The 18,514-nt window shown below is 53.6% G+C and overlaps 6 protein-coding genes and 1 non-coding gene across 7 annotated transcripts, besides 2 other annotated features; 3 read left to right on the plus strand and 4 right to left on the minus strand.

Annotated features, from left to right (window-relative positions):
- Positions 1–423: 423 nt before the first annotated feature.
- Positions 424–1,619: a sequence feature (pseudo-gene of NADPH:protochlorophyllide oxidoreductase).
- A 598-nt stretch (positions 1,620–2,217) lies between these two features.
- Positions 2,218–5,523: a sequence feature (repetitive element).
- A 47-nt stretch (positions 5,524–5,570) lies between these two features.
- CYME_CME004C (ubiquitin-like protein Smt3) lies at positions 5,571–5,870 on the plus strand (the record flags this gene model as incomplete). The annotated part of the gene is made up of 1 exon (XM_005535473.1): positions 5,571–5,870. One exon carries the CDS (start codon positions 5,571–5,573, stop codon positions 5,868–5,870), a length of 300 nt encoding a protein of 99 aa, XP_005535530.1.
- A 350-nt stretch (positions 5,871–6,220) lies between these two features.
- On the minus strand, positions 6,221–8,875 carry CYME_CME005C (hypothetical protein; the record flags this gene model as incomplete). The annotated part of the gene is made up of 1 exon (XM_005535474.1): positions 6,221–8,875. One exon carries the CDS (start codon positions 8,873–8,875, stop codon positions 6,221–6,223), a length of 2,655 nt encoding a protein of 884 aa, XP_005535531.1.
- CYME_CME006C (hypothetical protein) lies at positions 8,782–10,701 on the minus strand (the record flags this gene model as incomplete). The annotated part of the gene is made up of 1 exon (XM_005535475.1): positions 8,782–10,701. One exon carries the CDS (start codon positions 10,699–10,701, stop codon positions 8,782–8,784), a length of 1,920 nt encoding a protein of 639 aa, XP_005535532.1.
- Positions 10,702–10,902: 201 nt separating this feature from the next.
- CYME_CME007T lies at positions 10,903–13,074 on the plus strand. Its single transcript, XR_002461238.1, has one exon. It is a non-coding gene; the product is annotated as a hypothetical transcript (transcript).
- CYME_CME008C (hypoxanthine phosphoribosyltransferase) lies at positions 12,672–13,271 on the minus strand (the record flags this gene model as incomplete). Its single annotated transcript, XM_005535476.1, has 1 exon — positions 12,672–13,271. The coding sequence occupies one exon, from the start codon at positions 13,269–13,271 to the stop codon at positions 12,672–12,674; it is 600 nt and encodes a 199-aa protein (XP_005535533.1).
- An 842-nt stretch (positions 13,272–14,113) lies between these two features.
- On the plus strand, positions 14,114–14,680 carry CYME_CME009C (hypothetical protein; the record flags this gene model as incomplete). The annotated part of the gene is made up of 1 exon (XM_005535477.1): positions 14,114–14,680. The coding sequence occupies one exon, from the start codon at positions 14,114–14,116 to the stop codon at positions 14,678–14,680; it is 567 nt and encodes a 188-aa protein (XP_005535534.1).
- Positions 14,681–17,184: 2,504 nt separating this feature from the next.
- Positions 17,185–18,303, minus strand: CYME_CME010C (probable methyltransferase Cyt19; the record flags this gene model as incomplete). Its single annotated transcript, XM_005535478.1, has 1 exon — positions 17,185–18,303. One exon carries the CDS (start codon positions 18,301–18,303, stop codon positions 17,185–17,187), a length of 1,119 nt encoding a protein of 372 aa, XP_005535535.1.
- Positions 18,304–18,514: the final 211 nt, after the last annotated feature.

Genomic DNA, 18,514 nt, shown 5'->3' on the forward strand with positions numbered 1-18,514 from the left:
CAGGAAAACCTGATTCGATGCATCTGTCTCACGCCCGTAAAAGCAGCATCGGATGCATGTCATGGTCAGTTCCAGATCCCCTATGGGCTCCAACAATAAATGTCCCCAATTCGGAACGCTTTACCGTACACTCCAGGAGGTATGCGCTATCTGCAGTGGCCACACATCTGCTCTACTCTCATGGACGACCACTTTCAGCATATTCTGGCCCATTCAATGGCAAGCAGTTCATAGTTACTGCACTAATTATCACATTTTGGAATATGCTTTTTGGCTCGCGAGACGCTTTTGGTACATCCCTTCAGGAGGAATGCCTTCTCACCCGTTCACCATACGATAGTGAATACAGCAGGCCGTCTCATCGCTACACCGTTGCCCCTACATCCGTCCCTGATGCAGCGGTCTGCGCTTCGAAGGCGCCTCTCATCTTCGAAGCCAACACACTTTATTCAGGAAAAACGTATCCGACTTGAGACCTCGCCGCCGCAACGTCTGGTCGATCAGATCAAGGCTCAGTTCGTAAAGCTGATCTGCCTTGTCGATTTCATACGTTGGTTCAATGACCTGCGGTTTCGTCTTGTCTCGACCTTCCGTATATTTGCCACGCCACTGATAATACGAGCCCGAGTCAGAGAACCGTCCCTGGGTCGCCATTTCGGCTACGCGGCGGCTGGCCCCATCATTCGGAACGTATTGCCGAGTGATGTACTTTTGAAGAATCGGGAAGAAGACGTAGCGGAACCAGCCACGCTTTTCACGGAAGAGGTTGCTATCGGCGACACATCCCGGGAAAATCGCTACAGAGGTCACCCCGTCGCGGCCGTATCAACCACTAAGCGCCTTCATTGTCAACACGTTCGCCGCTTTGGCGTCTTTGTAGGCTTATGTGGGCTCAAACGGACCACTGTCCACCATGCCCGTCGTCTGCGGATCAAGCCCCGCGGCTAGACCCAACAAATCACCGAGACGAGCCTGCGGGGAATCTTTCCCGGCAACGAATTCGGCGAATGGGTCTGAGTCGTCAGAAACACAATGCGCCCGCGCGATATTTTCAGCTTCGGCAACAGCTCCCGACAGAGAAGCAAATGGCTCAGATGGCAAACCTGTATGGCCTTCTCGATGCCGTCCACCATGAAACGCGGTTTCTTGTACCGCGGATGCTATATTGCGGCATTGCAGATCAGCGCATCCAGGTGATCAACGCGCGCTACTCTCGATAGCCCTCTCACAAACTCCAACACAGAGGCGAAATCAGCCAGATCACAATACAGCACTGTATAGGCGTCCTTTGGAAGGTTCACGCTGTTTGCTGCGCGTTCCGCCGGATCAATGTCACGACATGCCATGACGATATGCCAGTTGCCCTTGTTGATCAGAGCGGAAGCTGCATACAGATCGACTCCAGAGGACGCGCCGGTGATCACGGTGATCTGCGACTGTTTCGGACCTATACGAAGATGTAGCGCGTGGTGTCGGCGCGCTACAGGCGAACGCTGCATTACCAAAGGAAGCGGATGCTGACAGTGGTGACGATGTCCAGCTGCGAAGCACCCGTCACGTGGGGTACGCAGCGGGAACCGTGCACGAGTTGCAGCGCGCGCGCGAAAAATGTGTCTTTCCTAGTACAGCGGAACAGAAACAAAACGAGCTTATACTTTCTTGGATTAAGTCAGCTCCGGTGCGAAAGCCTCCGATTACGTCACCAACTGGAGAGGTTGCGTATGCGTGCTCAACCAGTCAAAAACTTTTTTGCGTAGCTACACGACTGATCGCCCGTCAGTTGCACAGAATCCGAATTCGACCTCCCGTAAACTGCATCGCGTTGAGCGCAACTCGCGTAAGCCCTCTGTGTCCATTGTAGAAGCTAGGCAAAACTCTAAGTTTTCTGAGCAACAATCTCGCCAATACTAGTCGCTAGGCGCTTCGCAACGTTGAGCTCGGAGATCACGGCGGTCGTAGATGAACTTCATCGTAGCTCGCCTACGAATAACGTAAGGGAGGTGAAAGGGGGTTTTCTCCGGTGGTATGTTATTTTACAAGCTTCGTCAGTTGGAGACGATTCGCCTAGGGCGGGTTTCTCTCCACCATTGTACACCGCTGGCGTCGTTTGACTCTAGAACGGCGTTTGTTGTTGGCGGTGTGGGCTCGATGTACGGGTTAGGCTCTTGAAAATAATCTTATAGAGTAGACTAGAGTACGTTAGGCGCTTTTGTCGGGTTCCTCGATCGCGCCAGGCGAGATGCGTCGGTCAAACGCCGTGCTACGTATGGACGCTCTATATGTGATATGCCTCTACCAAGATCGCCGTATCCGGAGGACGAGGCAGGCACCATAAGCTAGACAACGACGGCAGCATGCAAATGGCTTGAACGCTCATCAGTACGAGGCCGTGACGCCCGGCAGAAGCAAAATTCGGCTCAGTCCCCTATTCCAGCGTCCGTTCAGTATGCATAACAAGCACCCGGATAAAACGTATATCCGTGTTCAGGAATCCTACCGCGCCTTTTTTTCCGATCAATAAAACTAACAGAAATCCTATCGAGTAGAGTGCTGGATACCTCATCCGCACGAGCGCAGGATACTACGGTGGCTACGCGTATGCTGGAATCATCGCGGAGTTTCGTGCCGGGCTCCTGCATCTCTATGTATGCCACTGCGGTGCTGCGATGGGCAGTAGCTTCGGCACCAGCGACAGAGTCTATAGCAAGAAATTATTCTACGTGAGTTTTCGATCTAGGACACTTGATTTCCGCTGCAGCGCGATGCGAACACGCATGTCCCAAGGCGGGGCGTCGGACACGTGTCCTTCATCGATCGGTGGGGCGTCTCGCGCGGTGCGTGCATCGCGCCGGTGAGCGCAACTGGGAGATCGGGCAGGCATGAAACACGATGTGCATGCCGTTGTGGAAGGGAAACGTGATCTCGATCAGAAGCGTGTTGTTCTGCTGTAAATATTTTTATTGCGTTGAGTTCATAGCAGAGTACGGCTTTTCAGTTTATTTCTGTTTCAGCCCTAAAACGAGTCTAGTCAAGCGTCTTGTCGCAGTAAATAACTGAAGGGTTCAAAGAGTGTTTTTTCTCAAAAAAACAAAAAAAGGAAAGCTATGAAAAAGCAAGTCGACGATCCAGGGGGGCCCGGAGTCGCCAGCTGCCAAAAAAACAAAAAAGAATACCGAACCCAGAAGGAAAGGTAGAGAAAAAGGAAGCAAAAGGTGGAGGCCCCACGACGAAGGCGCCAAAAAGACAACTGTACAACGAGATGGTGGTGAAAGCCTGTCTTCTTAAACACTCCATGGATCCGTACAGGGAAAAGTTGCGAGACGCTATCAAAAAAGTGCTGCGTCATACTCCAAAAGTATTGCCAAGGCGTCGTCAGGACTGATGCATTTGGCGGGGAAGATGTATCGAGATGTGACGCACATGGAAATAGTCAAGATTTTGGACGAGTTTTTCGACAAGACTTTTATTCGACACCTGATGCTTGGTAAAGAGGAAGCGCGGAGTGAAAATGGGCGGATGCACGTCCTCCACGAAAACTTCGCCAAAATCCGCTTCGAGGGTACTCGATACAAGGGCGACGCGGATATTTACATATACGGGGCGATGAAGTACCTCACGAATCTGCAGAACCATTTGACAACAAACCTCGAACGTTTCATGATACGCGCCGTGGTTGCACTCTACCCGGGCATCTCTTGCAATAGGAAAGGGGCGATGATCAACGGCATCACGAATGATCGCAAGCATGAACATGAGATCGAGTTCGTCGACGTGAAGGCGTCAAACAAGAGCACGAATGAAGGTTCTGTAATCCGTGCGGTTCTATATGAGCACCGTGCGGTACTGGGTCTGGCGAATCCAAAAGACGTGGTATCAGACTTGAAAAGGATGAAGTAAGATACAATCGCCTCGTCCTGCGGTATTTCATGTTTCTGGACCGAGAGCTCGAACGCGAAGCGGAGATGAAGCAGAGTGAAAAGACATATGAAGAGTGGGAGAGACGGAAGGCTTCCCTAATGGGTAAGCGCTTCAACGTAGTTCGAATGCGCAACATCAAGTCACATTTCGTGACTATCGACTCCAGAGTCCTTTACGGCATCATGAAGGAGATCCGTCCGGAGTTCAATGTTAGCAGGGAGGAATTTTCCGGTGAAAACCGAGAGACGTGCTGAAAGAGTATCTTCGATTTCAAACGTCTCAAAGTGAGCGAACAAAAGGTATTCACTGGGTTGATCTAAACCGATGGAGTAGCCTTGTGTATACACTATCGGCGATTGAAGAAAGATCGGCCAGTCCCTCCCGCGGCTGCGCCCGTGACGAGGGATGAAGAAAAGGAGGCGGCTCGTCCTGCGACACAGGAGGTGGAGGAGAATGACCTCGTCGTTGGCGTGACGAAGGATGAAGATGAGAAGGAGGCGGATCTTGCGACGCAGGAGGTGGAGGAGACTGACCTCGTCGTTGGCGTGACGAAGGATGAAGATGAGAAGGAGGCGGATCTTGCGACACAGAAAGTGCAGGATAACGGCTTTGTCGTTGGCGCGGACCCTGGGAATACGAATATCATAACCATCGCTGCTCCCAAGCGCGCGAGAGATGGTGCTGATGGTAACTTACTCCAGAAAGACATGCGTTTTTTGAGGTTCTCACGAGCGAGATACTATCGAGAACCGGGAATGATGAATGCGAGGAAGAAAATTGGTACGTGGAATGTAAGAATGAAGGATCACCTGGAAGCTTTAAGCGAGGTGACTAGCCGAGGAGCGGACTTTGGAGCTTTTCGGAAATTCATGGAAATTCGTGTTGCCCAATGGGATGCACTGTGGGAGGAGTATACGAAGCCCCGGTGCGCTCGTCTGCGATTGAGTCTGTATTGTAGGAAGCAACGGGCGTTCGCGAATTTTTTTAATCAGTTGAGCGCCTTGAAGGAGGATGATGGTCAGAGGCTCGTAATAGCGTATGCAGCAGGGCGCTGGGCGTCGAAGAGAGGGACTACACCAGCACCAACGACGAGGGTGTACAAGGAGTGTGCACGGCGTTTTGATACAATACGGATAGACGAGTTCCGAACATCGTATACACATCATGAACTGGATTGTGCACTCCAGAGAGTGGAGATGGAAAAGTAACAGACAAGCCTTGAGGATATAGCAAAGTACGGACCGCTGACCGAAGAGCAAATGGAAAGGAGGGCAAAAGTTCGTGGACTCCTTCCATTAGTACGTACAACCAATGATGGCAAGAAACGCATGGAATTCGTGAACCGTGACTTTCATGCCGCTATCAATATAAGGAAATATGCGGTGCTGGAGAAGAGACCTCCAGAGCTGCCAAAAGTGAATTTTTTTGTACAACCTTCCAAAATTGAATTATTTGAGAAAATATTGGAAGCGGTAGTGGGTGGCCGGTCCAAAAACACGGGGTGGCGTCTGCACGTCAGTCGGAGACATCAGGTCTAAGGCGCCGGTTGGCGCGTCTACTGTACACAGTCGGCGTCGTTTGACTTAGAACGGCGTTTGGCCGCGTTTCACTTTACCGCAAAACTTCGGTACTCTGAAAAGCGATTTCGTGCAATGTCCTCCGAGACCAGTGATAAGAAACCGGTAGTGTCTGAGGGTAAAACTTCCGGAGGTGACCAAATCAACCTCAGAGTGCGCGATGCCGACGGCAACGAGGTCCAGTTCCGGATCAAGAAACACACGCCCCTGCGAAAGCTCATGGATGCGTACTGCACACGTAAGGGAGTAGACTTGCACAGTTATCGTTTCTTGTTCGACGGGAATAGAATAAATGAGGACGATACCCCGGAAAAACTCGGTATGGAAGATATGGACTCGATCGACGCAATGTTGTTCCAGCAGGGAGGCTGGTGAAACGCCTTGCCGTAGGTGCGCACCTGAACTCTGTGCGCTCTTCTTATGCTTCTGGTCTATAAAAGGAAACTCCTAGCCGCTGTACTGTGAGGAACGAACGCACTTCGTTTTATGCTTTAAATCGTAGGACCAAACGCGACTACGGGCGTGCGCGGAGCCACGGCGGACGTGGACAACGGGTGACCTGCGCAACAGTCCCTGTGCCCCTTGGCGAGGCGCCCCCATAGGGACTAACGTCATGCACGCCATCTGGACAGGTCGAAAGGAAAGAGTCGGGTACAGTCCTGTCGTGTGTACGCACTGCGAGCCTCCTGTTTGTGAACGTATGGTCCGTAAAGTTCAACAGCGATTCAGTTCGATAAATCAAGCTCGAGTTCGAGTTTCAGAAGAGCACCGACATGCTCAGCTCGCAAAGAGTCGAAAGCATATGGTCCCGGAAGTAACACCCACCAGTACTGGAGGATGTCCCAGAGTAAAAGTCGATCGTCCGAAGACGCCGGGGCGCTTGCGCTCACCTCCGCATTCCTTTCTGGGGAGGCTCGCGAGCGCGCCTGTACATTCACAACGAACGGCCATCGCTCGCAAAGCTCCTGCTGCAGCTGGTTAAGTGCGGACCAAACTTCATTGCTGCGATCCGCGACACCTCCTGAAGACTCTGGGCATATCGCCGCCCAGTCTACGATTTGACAGATCGCACCACTGTCCGTCGTCAGGAAGACACTGCACTGCGGAAAGCATCGAGCCATCCTTGTCCGCTGACTCGCGTCGCCTTCTGCGAATGGCAGTGGAGCAGACGCGACTTGTACAGAGGCAACTGCACCGCCCAATTCGAGTGTGAGTCCATCGTGCCTCCAGCGACATAATTCATCAACGATGGTGGTATCACGTACGCCTGCCGCTCCATCGAGAGCCCTTGAATGCAGTTCGAGTTCATCAGGAATCTCTGATCCGGGTCGATATCTTCGCTGCTGCTGAGCACAAGGCACCTCTTCGAGGAATGCGACCTGGGCGTCGTTCGCAACGAGCAACATCCTATTTGGCAGGAACCTGACTCTGCGGACTTCCTCTATGCCCGTTTGGATAACTCCTAACGAGCGCAACACAAATCGGCATGTCGCCGAGGCCGTCTCCGCAGCATGGTACTGCACTAGTCCGACCTGGTACAGGGTGTCGCCACCGAGTGTGACTACGACCTGAAGGAGCGATGTCGAGCCAGATTTGTCTCTGGCTTCCGTTTGCGCATGGTCACATTCAAGCAAACGCACCGTGATATCAGCCCAGCGGTGCGGACCGTCTCGTTCTAAACACACACCGGTCCAGGCTGGATCCACCAGGAACGGTAGCTGTCCCTCCGCCGCCGCCGCCGCCGCAGCAGCAGCAGCAGCAGGCGCATACACTGCAAGCGTACTTGACGCGTCTACACCTAGGTACATCCGCGTATCCCCTCGCATGCATATCTCGCATGATGGAATCGGTGTCATTGCGAGTATGTCCAGTTCTGCTGGTGTAGATGGCGGCTCCTCCATCTGTTGCTGCTCTTGTAAAGGCCTACTCGCTGAAGGCAGGTCAAAGCTGCCAGCGATGCAGGGCGGATTCCTGGAAGCGTATCGCTGCGCAACGCGGTGCTCCTGTGCCGCGGGATTTTCCGGCAATTTGCACGGTAATGGACCATACGAACGAAGGTGCAGGAGACGCTGCCGCTGCTGCTGACGCCGCCAACGCCACCACCACCACCAGAACGAGAACCATGAAGATGCGTCCTCCGAATTAGCATCATTTTGGCGCAGGGGTGCAGATAGCTCATCAAGACACGCTAGGCGCCACGGTTCTTCAGTGGTATGGTAAAAATGCCAACGCACGACTTGCAACCGCCCATCACCGCTCACAACAAAAGACTCGCCCATCCATGAGACCAAATGGTCACTGCACGTACCATATTCGAGAAGCGATTCCCCAGTGTACTGACGATGGCTCGGTAGAATCGCGCTTGGGACACCCCAGGCAGCTAAAGGATCGAAAATCACGCGCCGAACTCGCATCGCCCGGCGGCCGAGGGCCGCATGTGCATCCCAGAACACCCTCCATAGCTCGTGTCCTACAACGAGAATATCTTCTGGATGCGCGGGCTGACCTCCACAAATGCGATAGAGTTTCAGGGGCTGGTGGCTAAGGTGCCATTTGGCATAGAGATGCCCCGTAAAGCGGTCGAGCTGGACAAGCCAGCCGCTACGAAGCGAAACCAGCAGAGCGCTACCCTCGCGAACGCTGTACACAGACTCCACCGCCGCAGCGTCCAAGTCGCCGGTTGCCACGTGCGGCATAATACGGAGTCGACGTTTCACAGCCGCCGTCTGCTCGTCGTAGTCGAAAATGTAAAGAGCGCCATCAGAAGACGCCACAGCGACACCCTGCAGGCGCCGATCTGACGCAATTGTAGCGAGAGCTGTCACCTCACTACGATCAAAGAGATCACATCGACAACGCTCCGTAAGTGAGGCAGCATCCAACACAATGAGCAGTGGACAAGTAGCAGTCTCGATCACACAGGTAAGCGCCAGCACGGCCTCTGCCACGCCCGCAGGCGATGCGTCGGCGTGCGTGATCTTTCCTGGTGCCTGCCAACGTGACGTCACGAAAGCACGCAGTGCGCTGCATGCGCCATGCGTGCCATGCACTGCGTGCGGCTCTGCGATGCGTGCGACGCAATCGCGCGCTACGATAACGGATTCATAGAAGCACGCAATGATATCGATGGATAAGGGCCACGAGTCGCTAACGTCCTGAGCCGTCCGTTGCGCTTCGTCAATACGTAACACGACTGGTGCTCCTAAATCATCCTCTTTGTTAAAGACACGGTCACAGATAAGTAGGTAGCGGCCGCCTTGTAGCCAGAACACTCTGGAGGACCCCGTCAGCAGATTCGGATCGCTCTCCAACTGTAGCGTGGCATAGTCTCCGCAATCCAGTGACGACAAGTGCACACCATCAGAGCTCTGATGCAGCATACAAAAGCTCGCGTGGTGGCTGCATCTCTTTTGGAGGGGCGCTTCGCGCGAGGGCCACGGCTCCCGTCCGCGCAGGCCGCTGTCGATGAGGACGGGCCCCCGCCGCTCGGTGGTGCGCCACCTGCGCGCAAGCTCCGGTGCGCCGCGTGAACGAGACCGAGAGCCTGCGGACCGGGACAGAATAATCGTGAAGCAGGGGCCAAGACTCCGGAGGTCCACGCATCTGGAAGATGCAACCAGTCCATCTGACCGAAAAAGTCCCAGCAGAGGATGTTCACATGCGGTCCTTCGCCGAAAGCCACCAGTCCGGCTGCGTCTCGCGCGTCACGCGGCAATGAAACAGGGTCCCCCGATTGTAGACGGACGCTGCGAACGACTCCAAGATCACACTGGACGAGCGTGCCATCTTGACGGACGAGCAATAACTTGAAATCCCCCGTTTCCGGCTGGGATACAGCGCAGTATGCGAGGAACGAGTGCATAGCCGTCGTCTGCTCGTTGTTCGACATTGTGCGGGGTCCCTGCAATGGACCAAACTGCGGACGTAAAGAGCGTTTCTGGAAACGCAGCGGCAATACATATCGATCTGTGACGACGTAAACCAAACGGTCTCGCGAATCGAAATCCGAGGCATTCGAATTAGAGAAATCGATAGCTGTAGGGTCCGGATGAAAGGGATGCGATTCAATGCCGAGTACGTACGCAGACGGCAGCGCCGCCCGGAAGCACATGGTGCGGGCATCGTATCGAAGCTGGAGCCCGCCGTGGCTATCGTGCATCGATGCCGGCTCTTCGTCATCCTGTATCAATGCTTCTTTGTCACCACTCTTCGGCAGTATTTCCTCGTCTTTCAGAATCGCTCCGTGATCACTCGCTTCTAGACGGGTAAGCAGAGCATCTTGATCGGCCCCTTGGGCACATCGCACGTCGTCGACAAAGATAGAAAGCAGGATAGATGGTGCATGGTCTTCTGGGGCCCGCCACGCTGCACTGCGCAGCTCACGTTCGATCGAAGAAATGCCTATTGTGATCGTCACTGTACCGCATTCAGTGCATTCGTCTGGGCGATAAGGCACGGCGAGACTGCAGACGTCGTGCACGAAGCCCGGCGCAGGATAGGCCATCCACGCGAGCGGTACAAGCGGAGCATCGCAGCTCTCAGTTTTTGAAAGAGGCACCGGTGGCGCCACAAGTTCCCAGTTAGGCCCAGCCAAGGCCAGCGGTTCGTTTTCTGCTAACCAGCATCTGATGCCTTCAAAGCCAAAGAACATGTGATGTCCTATATTGAGCAACAAACGATCGAGACTCTCCGCATAGCGGAGTTGGAAAGTCGTTGGCAGCTCCCTTTCGATCGCTTCAGCCAGCTCATTGCACTCAGTGTAGAGCGAGCGGGAGGCGAAGCGCTGAAAGAACCCCACTTCAAAAGCGGACCCTGTCGTGTCCGTCGGGTTTCGAGCGCAAAACCACAGTGCATGCAAGACGAGCCGCCTATCCAAGCACAGCAGGACGTCGCCCTTTTTCAAGGGAGGATCACTACACCGCGCTTCGGCCGACTGCGAGTGAGGCGCTCCTGATGAACGTCGCCTAAGCGGCACCGTACACGCAGCCAGGAGCTGCATATTGATGTTTTGTCTATGCACCAGTCGAGGACCGCGTGAAGAAAAAGCCCATAGTGCCAACCAAGATCCGCTTACGATGACGACGTGATCTGCACCTGTTGAAGTCGAAGCAGTAACCCTGAAAGGAAGCACCGTTCTGAGCTTCTCACTAGGGCGACTCGTACGCAGCACAAAACGCGGCCGCTTCCGGTAGGCGCTCGGCGCCATGCTGCGCTTACTCTGGAGGTACAGACCAGAGGATCAGAGGCGCCGATAAAAGAGCCACTCTAAACCGTCCAGTTTACACGATGAAGCGTTCGCCACTAGGCGCCCCAGAGGAAACAGCGGTCTGCTTGGAGCCCTCGCACACCTGAGATGCTTCGGCCGCAAATCGCAGTCGCTCATCGCGTGTGAGACGCAGCCGGGCGCAGAACGGTGTTGCGGCTGCAACCCGGATCAGTTGGAAACTACTTTTCTATTTCTGGATAGCAGCCTCCCCAGAGTCACCAGACACAGGCAATCTAAAGGATCACTATGTTGTTCGTGTAGGACATGGAGCGATCATTCCCGCTGCTTGCATAGAGTTTTGGCTGTGTAAGCTCCGGCTCCGCCCGAACAAAGCACGAGCGCGGACGTACTCTCAAGCCGAAATTGCGGGGCAATCACTCGCTACGGCACGTGTTTTGTCAGGCAGCACGGATCGTGAGCTGTGCAATAGCTTGATCTTGCCAAGAAAAGCAACCTCAAAAGGGCAGCTTCTTCGAGACGCTCAAGCGGGAGGTTGCTTGCACTGCGAGGGTGGCGTTACCGTGAAACGGCTTGAAGGGTGACCTGTTCAACGCCTCGAAGTCGAGGGCACTCTCAAGCTACATGCTCCCATTACGGAGGCATGCGGTTAAGAGCCTCTGAGTTGGCGCTACTACGAATGGCAGCGCCTGTACACACAGCATACCAGAATAAGCTGATACGGTTGTATCTACACAAAAACTTACGGGCATCGCGGCCCATGGAAGCGCGCTCCCTGGTGCACCAGTGCGTGACATATGCCCACCTGAATGGATACGGCGCTCTCACACGTATGCCCAGTATCGATCGAAACACAGGAAGCCGCCAGGGTCAGTGGCGGACGGGAGCGAGCGGAACCTTCCGTGACAATAAGAGTTATTCGCGCCCCAAAAGCACGTATCACGAGTAGGGATACATACCACATCACGCCGTACATCCTTATTGTCGGGTCGCTTGGGCTCGCTGGTGAATCCGACGTCCCGAAATAGCGTACCAGCACCGTGGCACTAGACATTATGAAACAGGAATGCACCCATTTGAGATGCATTACACGGATTAGCCGGTTTCGAGTAACCGGCTCATCCACAGTGGGCAAGCCTCCACATCACGTCTCGAAAACGCTCGTTCTCGGGGCTTTTCTGGAATCTCCTACACTGCGGACGGGAATCGGTCGCTGATGCGAACTCCGGAGCGAATGCTCCCCCGTGCACTTCCTTGTTTCCCGTAGCATCAGTTCCAAGCGCCTCATCCAGGTGGGATCTGTGATGAACCGACTGCCGCTCTGTATAATAATCCTCAGCAGCTCGCATGCGTCGCTCCAGATACGTTGAGCAGCGGAATCAGCATCGCATCCAGGTAGAGGCTTAAGCGCTGTTCACTGCGTTATCTCCCCAGCATACTCGCGACACGCTGCACACGAATGCCTCGCGGAATAGTGAAACGGCTTCGTAGCAGGCTTTGACAACGACGCGGATCTATCGTTGAGATTCGTGCGTATCTAGAGTATCTTTCTGTCCGCCAGCTTCAGAGCGGCTACGCATACGAGCCGCCTACCCTTCTTCAAGGCCATTCGCGGAACTTCTCGAGCCAGGGTCCGCACTGTGCGAGCTATATAAAGTCGCCGCAAATAATGCGCAAGACACGGAGACGGTACACTTGCCAAGTCGGCCAGTTGCTGCTTTGCGAAGCCAGCTGGCCGTTTATGGATGACGGTGATCAGCATAGGTCTGCGCTTTGCATCCGCGCTGATTCGTTTTCGTTTCCAACGAGTCGAGTTAGGTGGCTCACGCCACGCGACCAGAACGCGACTATCATACTCGACGCGTCTTGGTCTCAATGACCGCGCACGGTCACATTGCTTGTCGTCTTTTTACAGTACCTCCTACGCTGTCTCTTCGTTGAGTGTCAGGAAATCACGGTCGATAGATGCCAACAAACGGAAGTTGGCGAAACCGCTCATCGCAATCTAGACCATAACCGACTACAAATCGATCGGGGCAGACGAATCCCACGTATCGCACTTCTGGTACCCCTTCGTCTTTGCGTTCTGTTTGTTTCGAGATAAAGGCGCAAAAGTGCACACTTAAGGCGCCGCGACGCCCGAGTTCTTCGTGAATTGCCTTGAGTGTCTTGCCTGTGTCGACAATATCCTCAACGACGAGCACATGCTTATCGCGGACGTCCAACAAATCAAAGTCATGCAGCCATACGGACCCAGTGGAATGTGTTCCAGCATATGATTTAGCGCGTGCAAAGTAAATTCGCACTGGGTGGGTAATCTTCCGTACGAGATCAGCAAGAAAAATAAAGCTGCCGGTGAGAATGCCTATAATGACAAACTCTGGGGCGATGCGACTGTAGTCAGCACTGATCTGGCGACCAAGCTCCGAGACGCGGGCGTTTATCATGGCCTCAGAGAGCAGAATAGACCCAACGTGGCTCCGCCAATGAGGCGCATCTTCGTCCAACCTGTCGTTCGCAAGTTCCAACGGGCTGCCTGTGGTGCGGTCCATTCCAAGCGTCCTGGTTTGTTCCACGTACAGGTGGAAGAGTGCTGCTGCCGCTGCTGTTGTTGTTGCTAACTGCGAGACGAGCCTCTTCTAGCACCGAATGACCACCAGCCTCCAAAAGTATATCGCCAGCCGCAAAAACAACTGCAGAGCGCACGCGTGTCGTCAAAGCGTCGCAAGTGGCCCGCTTCTGAACGCCGAATAGGCGACAAGGCTAAACGAGCTCTCGGCGACAAATCAAGCCTCCTGAACTTCGCCGCGTATGCACTATAGAGAGCTTTCCAAACGTGACACAGGCTCTTTACGCTGAGACCTGGATTTGATAAGGGGCAACAACCCAACCGAGGCGTGCTGCGTGACTGGTCTCAGGCACACCGCTCAAGCACTCTCCAAGTGTCTCCGAGTCGACGCTGACGCAGCGTACGCCGTCCTGCGCAAGAGGCACTTTGGTTCTCGGCCGATTGTGCAGTTCAATTTTTCCCAGCCGCGCTAAACTCTTCTCTTGAGCAAGACACAGTAGCTAAGATCCGCCCGTACCCCAAACCGACCGTGCTCATGGGGCGTTCGCGCCCGCCCGCATGATGCCACAAGAATACAATCCGGAGAATGCTGACACAAGTCCAGGAAATAGAATTCTATCCATAAATGTAATTTGTTGTATATATGTACCACCACTGGCTGCACAGAAGGATGGACGCATGAAAAGCAATGTCCATCAAATACATTTGTGTACATAAATATATACTATTATGTAGCTGAGATCGTTTCGCGCCAACAAGGCATACCGGACGGCACGTTGCCGCAGCCCAGCTTGTGGCATCAATGTCGAACATTCTTGCTGGACCATGTTTTCCGTTTTGCGCGGAAAAGTTCACTGGGAAAGGAAGCAACCAATGCTCGCTACGGCACTTCCGAGTGCTGCGAGCCGAGCTCTGGACAGGCTCAGTGGAACAGCGCTTGAATGGATCTGGCAGTGCTGGAGCGCAGCGCAGCCGTGGCCGCCGTTCTTCGACACAAAGCAGTTTACCGCGCCGCAGGGTGCACTAGAGCTCAAAGAGCGACTTGCGATCAACATTCCGTACTACAGAGGGAACTATATAATACTGGGATGCGGGCTTCTTATTCTGGCAGCCTTGCTACGACCAGTCATCGTCGTTGCCGCAATCTTGTTGTTTCTTTTGTATTCCTACCTGTTCTACGGTCAACTGGAGAACTTTTATCCATGGTGGACGACGCGAAGAAAGCACGTTGCCTTCGGTGTCGCGGCTGCCCTGGTTGCGTACGGCGTCGACGCTATCGGCACGATATCCTCAACACTGGTAGTGGCCGCACTGCTTGCGCTGGTGCACAGCGCGTGCCACAAGTGCAACGACGAAGTCGATTTTGAGGCGAACCTACCGAACGGACGGTGATGATTTTGGAGCGGCAGCAGAGAAGCCGTGGCGCATTCTCCAACGGGCGCTGTCTTCACTAGAATAGCCCCGAGCGAGCAAAGGTAGAGGATTGCTGGGGGACTTGAAGAAAAAGCACAAGTGCCCCCAACTAGCCGCTCATTGCTCTTGCTTTACTTCGAGAGGGCCCGCAAGCCATGATTATGCGAATAATAGTTCCTGGAATACCTGTTCGCAAGAAGGCTTTGTTTGGAATGGGTAAGGAAGGTAGCCGTGGACCGGCAAGGAGAATATAGTTCGGCCACAGGTTGTACCCAAGGACAGTGCCGGAGAGCGCGGCCTCTCCAGTGACATCACGGATGCTCAGCGACACTCATGATAGAGCTCTGGAGCTGCATTGCTCAGCCTGACCCGAGCAGATTCGATGATGCACAATGCTCTTGGTTTTCGCGCAACCTCCCGCTCGCTCGCCTTTCAAGAGCATGTTCGTCGCTCGTTTCCTCACCGAGGGGAGAGGTACGAAATGTGTTCTAATTCGGAGAGCGCATTCCGCAGGCAATTGTGTATGCCTCAGACCCATATCCAACAAGACGGGTGACCGCATTTTCCAATCTACCACTCTGATACGATGCCAGCTCTGCGGCGATTTGGCCGCGTGCTACGGCAAAGGCGCTCCCTCGTTACCACACCGGTGTCAGTCTAGAAAGGAAAACTGATCTGCTCGCTTCGGTCCTTGGCTCTCGATTTTTTCCAAACTTGTTTAGATGTGCAACATGCTTACTCAGGGTACTGCAATAAGAGCTTGCGGATTCATCCATAGTTTTTGCATTCGTGGTCATGTTTTCGGGAGCGCTCATTCGATGCTTTGCTGCTGGAAATCCTAAAGTAACAGGAACCAACATAATTCGCGACGCCTCGAATCAGGGTTTGTAAAATAACCGATATCATTATGCAACTCATATGAACAAGCCTCCACTCTTCTCCATTCTTTAGGTGTATCCTGGCGAGATAACTCATTCTTTGAGGTTTCGATCTTTCTTTTCCAACGCAACTCATGGACGTAGCAATAGGCACCGTTCGATCGACAAAAAAAGTACATTAGACGATGACGCTTGCGACCTCTTCACAAGCTCGTGCCGAAAGTTCTCTGAAATTGTTACGTCAAATAATCAATTCCATTCGAAAATAGAAGCGTGCTCCCTTCGTGGCCATCGACGAGAATCTGTTCCACAACAGCATGATACCTGTCAGGGGATATGCGCCCAAAAGCTACGGCAACCTCTGTTTCCTCGGAATGGGCCCTGGACTCGCACTTGATTCATCGCAGCGATAGCATCCAGTGGAGCTTGCGAGGCCGCTTTGCATGAACGCGCGCACAAAGATTGAAGCCTCTCGACATAGACTCCAACAAGAATTTCTTCCGATACTTGTATCATCATGGACAACACCGTCCAACACAAATCTGGATCTTTTTTTGACAACAGCAACGAACACGGGATGGATCATCTTATTCACTCCAACTTATATGCCATGGTTCAACCCGACTGAGAACGTGTTCGGGTTCAAGAAAGGAAGCAGGTGGTGAGCTATCGAATGGAAATGCGTGCGCTTGCGTGTGCATCGGACAACGCACTAGCCGAGACTTTCACCCGAAAGAATCCTGTGATTTCAGGTTACGGCACCGGGTACAGAAACGGAAAAGGGCATCGAGCGGAACCTAATATTCAAGTTGCTCCAACGCGTCGTGCAGCGGAGGCAAGTCTGCATACGCAAACTGTCCGAGCACAAATCGACAACGAGACTCGATCATGTGTCGGGTGAAGCAGGCTCTGAACCGACGCCCTCTGTGGTATGGCAAAGCTGTTCTGCCTTCGTGCTGCATCAGCACCAGTGGTGTACGTGCCATGGCGGACGCTCGCGATATGCACTCGGAGCAATATAGAGCGTAAACAATATGCGGTATCCCCGAAGTAAAGGATGGTTAGTGGTACTTGGAAGTAGATGGAACGATGGATGCTTCATCGTGCGCTGAGAACAAGCGCACTGTTGGGGATCGCTGGTCTGCGTGAACATTCCGTCAAACAAAAAGAAGCAAAATCGAGCGCGCTCGCACGAGTTTTGTGAATGCGCAAGTCAACGCTATCCGGACCCCAGCGATACGTACCGGAAGTTACATGGGGTGACGTCTTTGCGAGCTCAGTGCTGTGGAGCTGGAACCGCAGCTTTAAGTATCTACAGGGTTGTGCCCAAAGGCACCAATGTCGGAATACTTTCAGCGTGTCATGAACCACCGTTTCCAGGTTTGGATTCAGAGCTACCGCTGCGATGCCGAATCTTCATCTCGATGCATCGCAGCAGAGTTTTCCCGTTCGGTAAACTACGACATATGAGGTGTTTTCGCATGACCTGCCCAGTGACATTGCGATCGGTTTGTACGAAGGTTTGCGGCGGCGGCGCCCTGTCGAACACCAAGAGGCATTATTTGCAAAGGCTAATATCGGGCAGGTACCGGTGGACCCTATCTACTATCCGGATACAAGCTGCTCAACCTGCATGCTCAGTGGTGCGTGCAGCAGCGCGTAAGAAACGTTTGCTTTGAACAATCCCATGTGCTGTTGCTCTGCGCTCACAGAGAACCACTGATGAAAACGACTCTGGCGGATGATCTCAGCGGTGTTCCGATCCACGCGCACAGGTTTCTCTTTGGGGAACGTGAAGAAGCGATCGAGCTTGAATTCTTCGCCAATCCCGCCCAGGTATGTAGCTAACTGTCCGTAGTCCTCCCGGGTTCCTTCCAGTGTTGCGATCTTGAAACATCGATAAGTGCATGAATAGAACTGCACGTTCGACACGAGCTTTCGTAGTTGCGGATCAATGACATCGACAGGACTGCCTGCAACCAATCGCACGTCGCGGAACCCTGCCTCTTCCATGAGGCGACGGAAATCCTCCAAGTAGAGCGCACCGCCGAGGCCCTCTCCGTACATGACCGGATCCTGTTTGGCCGCTGCGCTCAGCCTGCCACCCGCATACATATCGGAAAAGTACAACTCGCCTCCGTTGCGAAGAACACGGTGAATCTCCTTGAATAACGCCAGCTTGTTCGTCGATAGATTGCAAACACAGTTGCTTATCACGACATCGACCGAGGAGTCCGGAACACCTTCCGGTTCCGCAGTGGCTAGGTTCTCGATGAAACCCTTAAGAAAACGCACATTCGACCGACTCGGACTCCCGAAAAACTTTTCTGCATGATATTCTGTATATTTCCGGGCGACTTCAAGTTGACTGTCGAGCATGTCCACCCCAATGACTTTACCATGCTCGCCAACCAGCTTTGAAGCGAGGTACACGTCGCGACCTGTGCCGCAGCCCAGATCTAGTACCGTCGCGCCCTCGAGAGAGCTATCATCCGGGAGCGTAGACCCGCAACCGTAGAACTTTTCCAGGATCTCATCAGCGATCTCTGCCAGGATTTGGCGATGGCTCTCCGGGACAGCCGCGGCAAGCTTGCAAGCGCTCGTCTTTAGGTCAGTGCTTGACTGAAGCGTTTTGCCGTAGTAGTCCGCCACGTGGTCCCGAATGGACGGAGATGAGCCACTATTCTCTGACTTTTGGCAACCAGAGGCACAGCTGCACGGCATGGTTCGCAGCAAAATAGCCGTTCAGTTCCACTCTGAACAAATACACGTTCTTGCTTTGTCAGCGCCAGCAGCGATGTGCACAGTGAAGATGTTTTAGCGTAATAGACATCTGGCTGCTTCGCAAGGCCTACCTTCCCGCACACATGATCGTCGATGCATGCGCATCGCGCGACTGTCATCGACACCAGAAGAGAGAATGACGACTAATAGA

This window comes from Cyanidioschyzon merolae, chromosome 5, assembly GCF_000091205.1.
Source record: "Cyanidioschyzon merolae strain 10D DNA, chromosome 5, complete genome".
NCBI classification, from domain to species: domain Eukaryota; phylum Rhodophyta; class Bangiophyceae; order Cyanidiales; family Cyanidiaceae; genus Cyanidioschyzon; species Cyanidioschyzon merolae.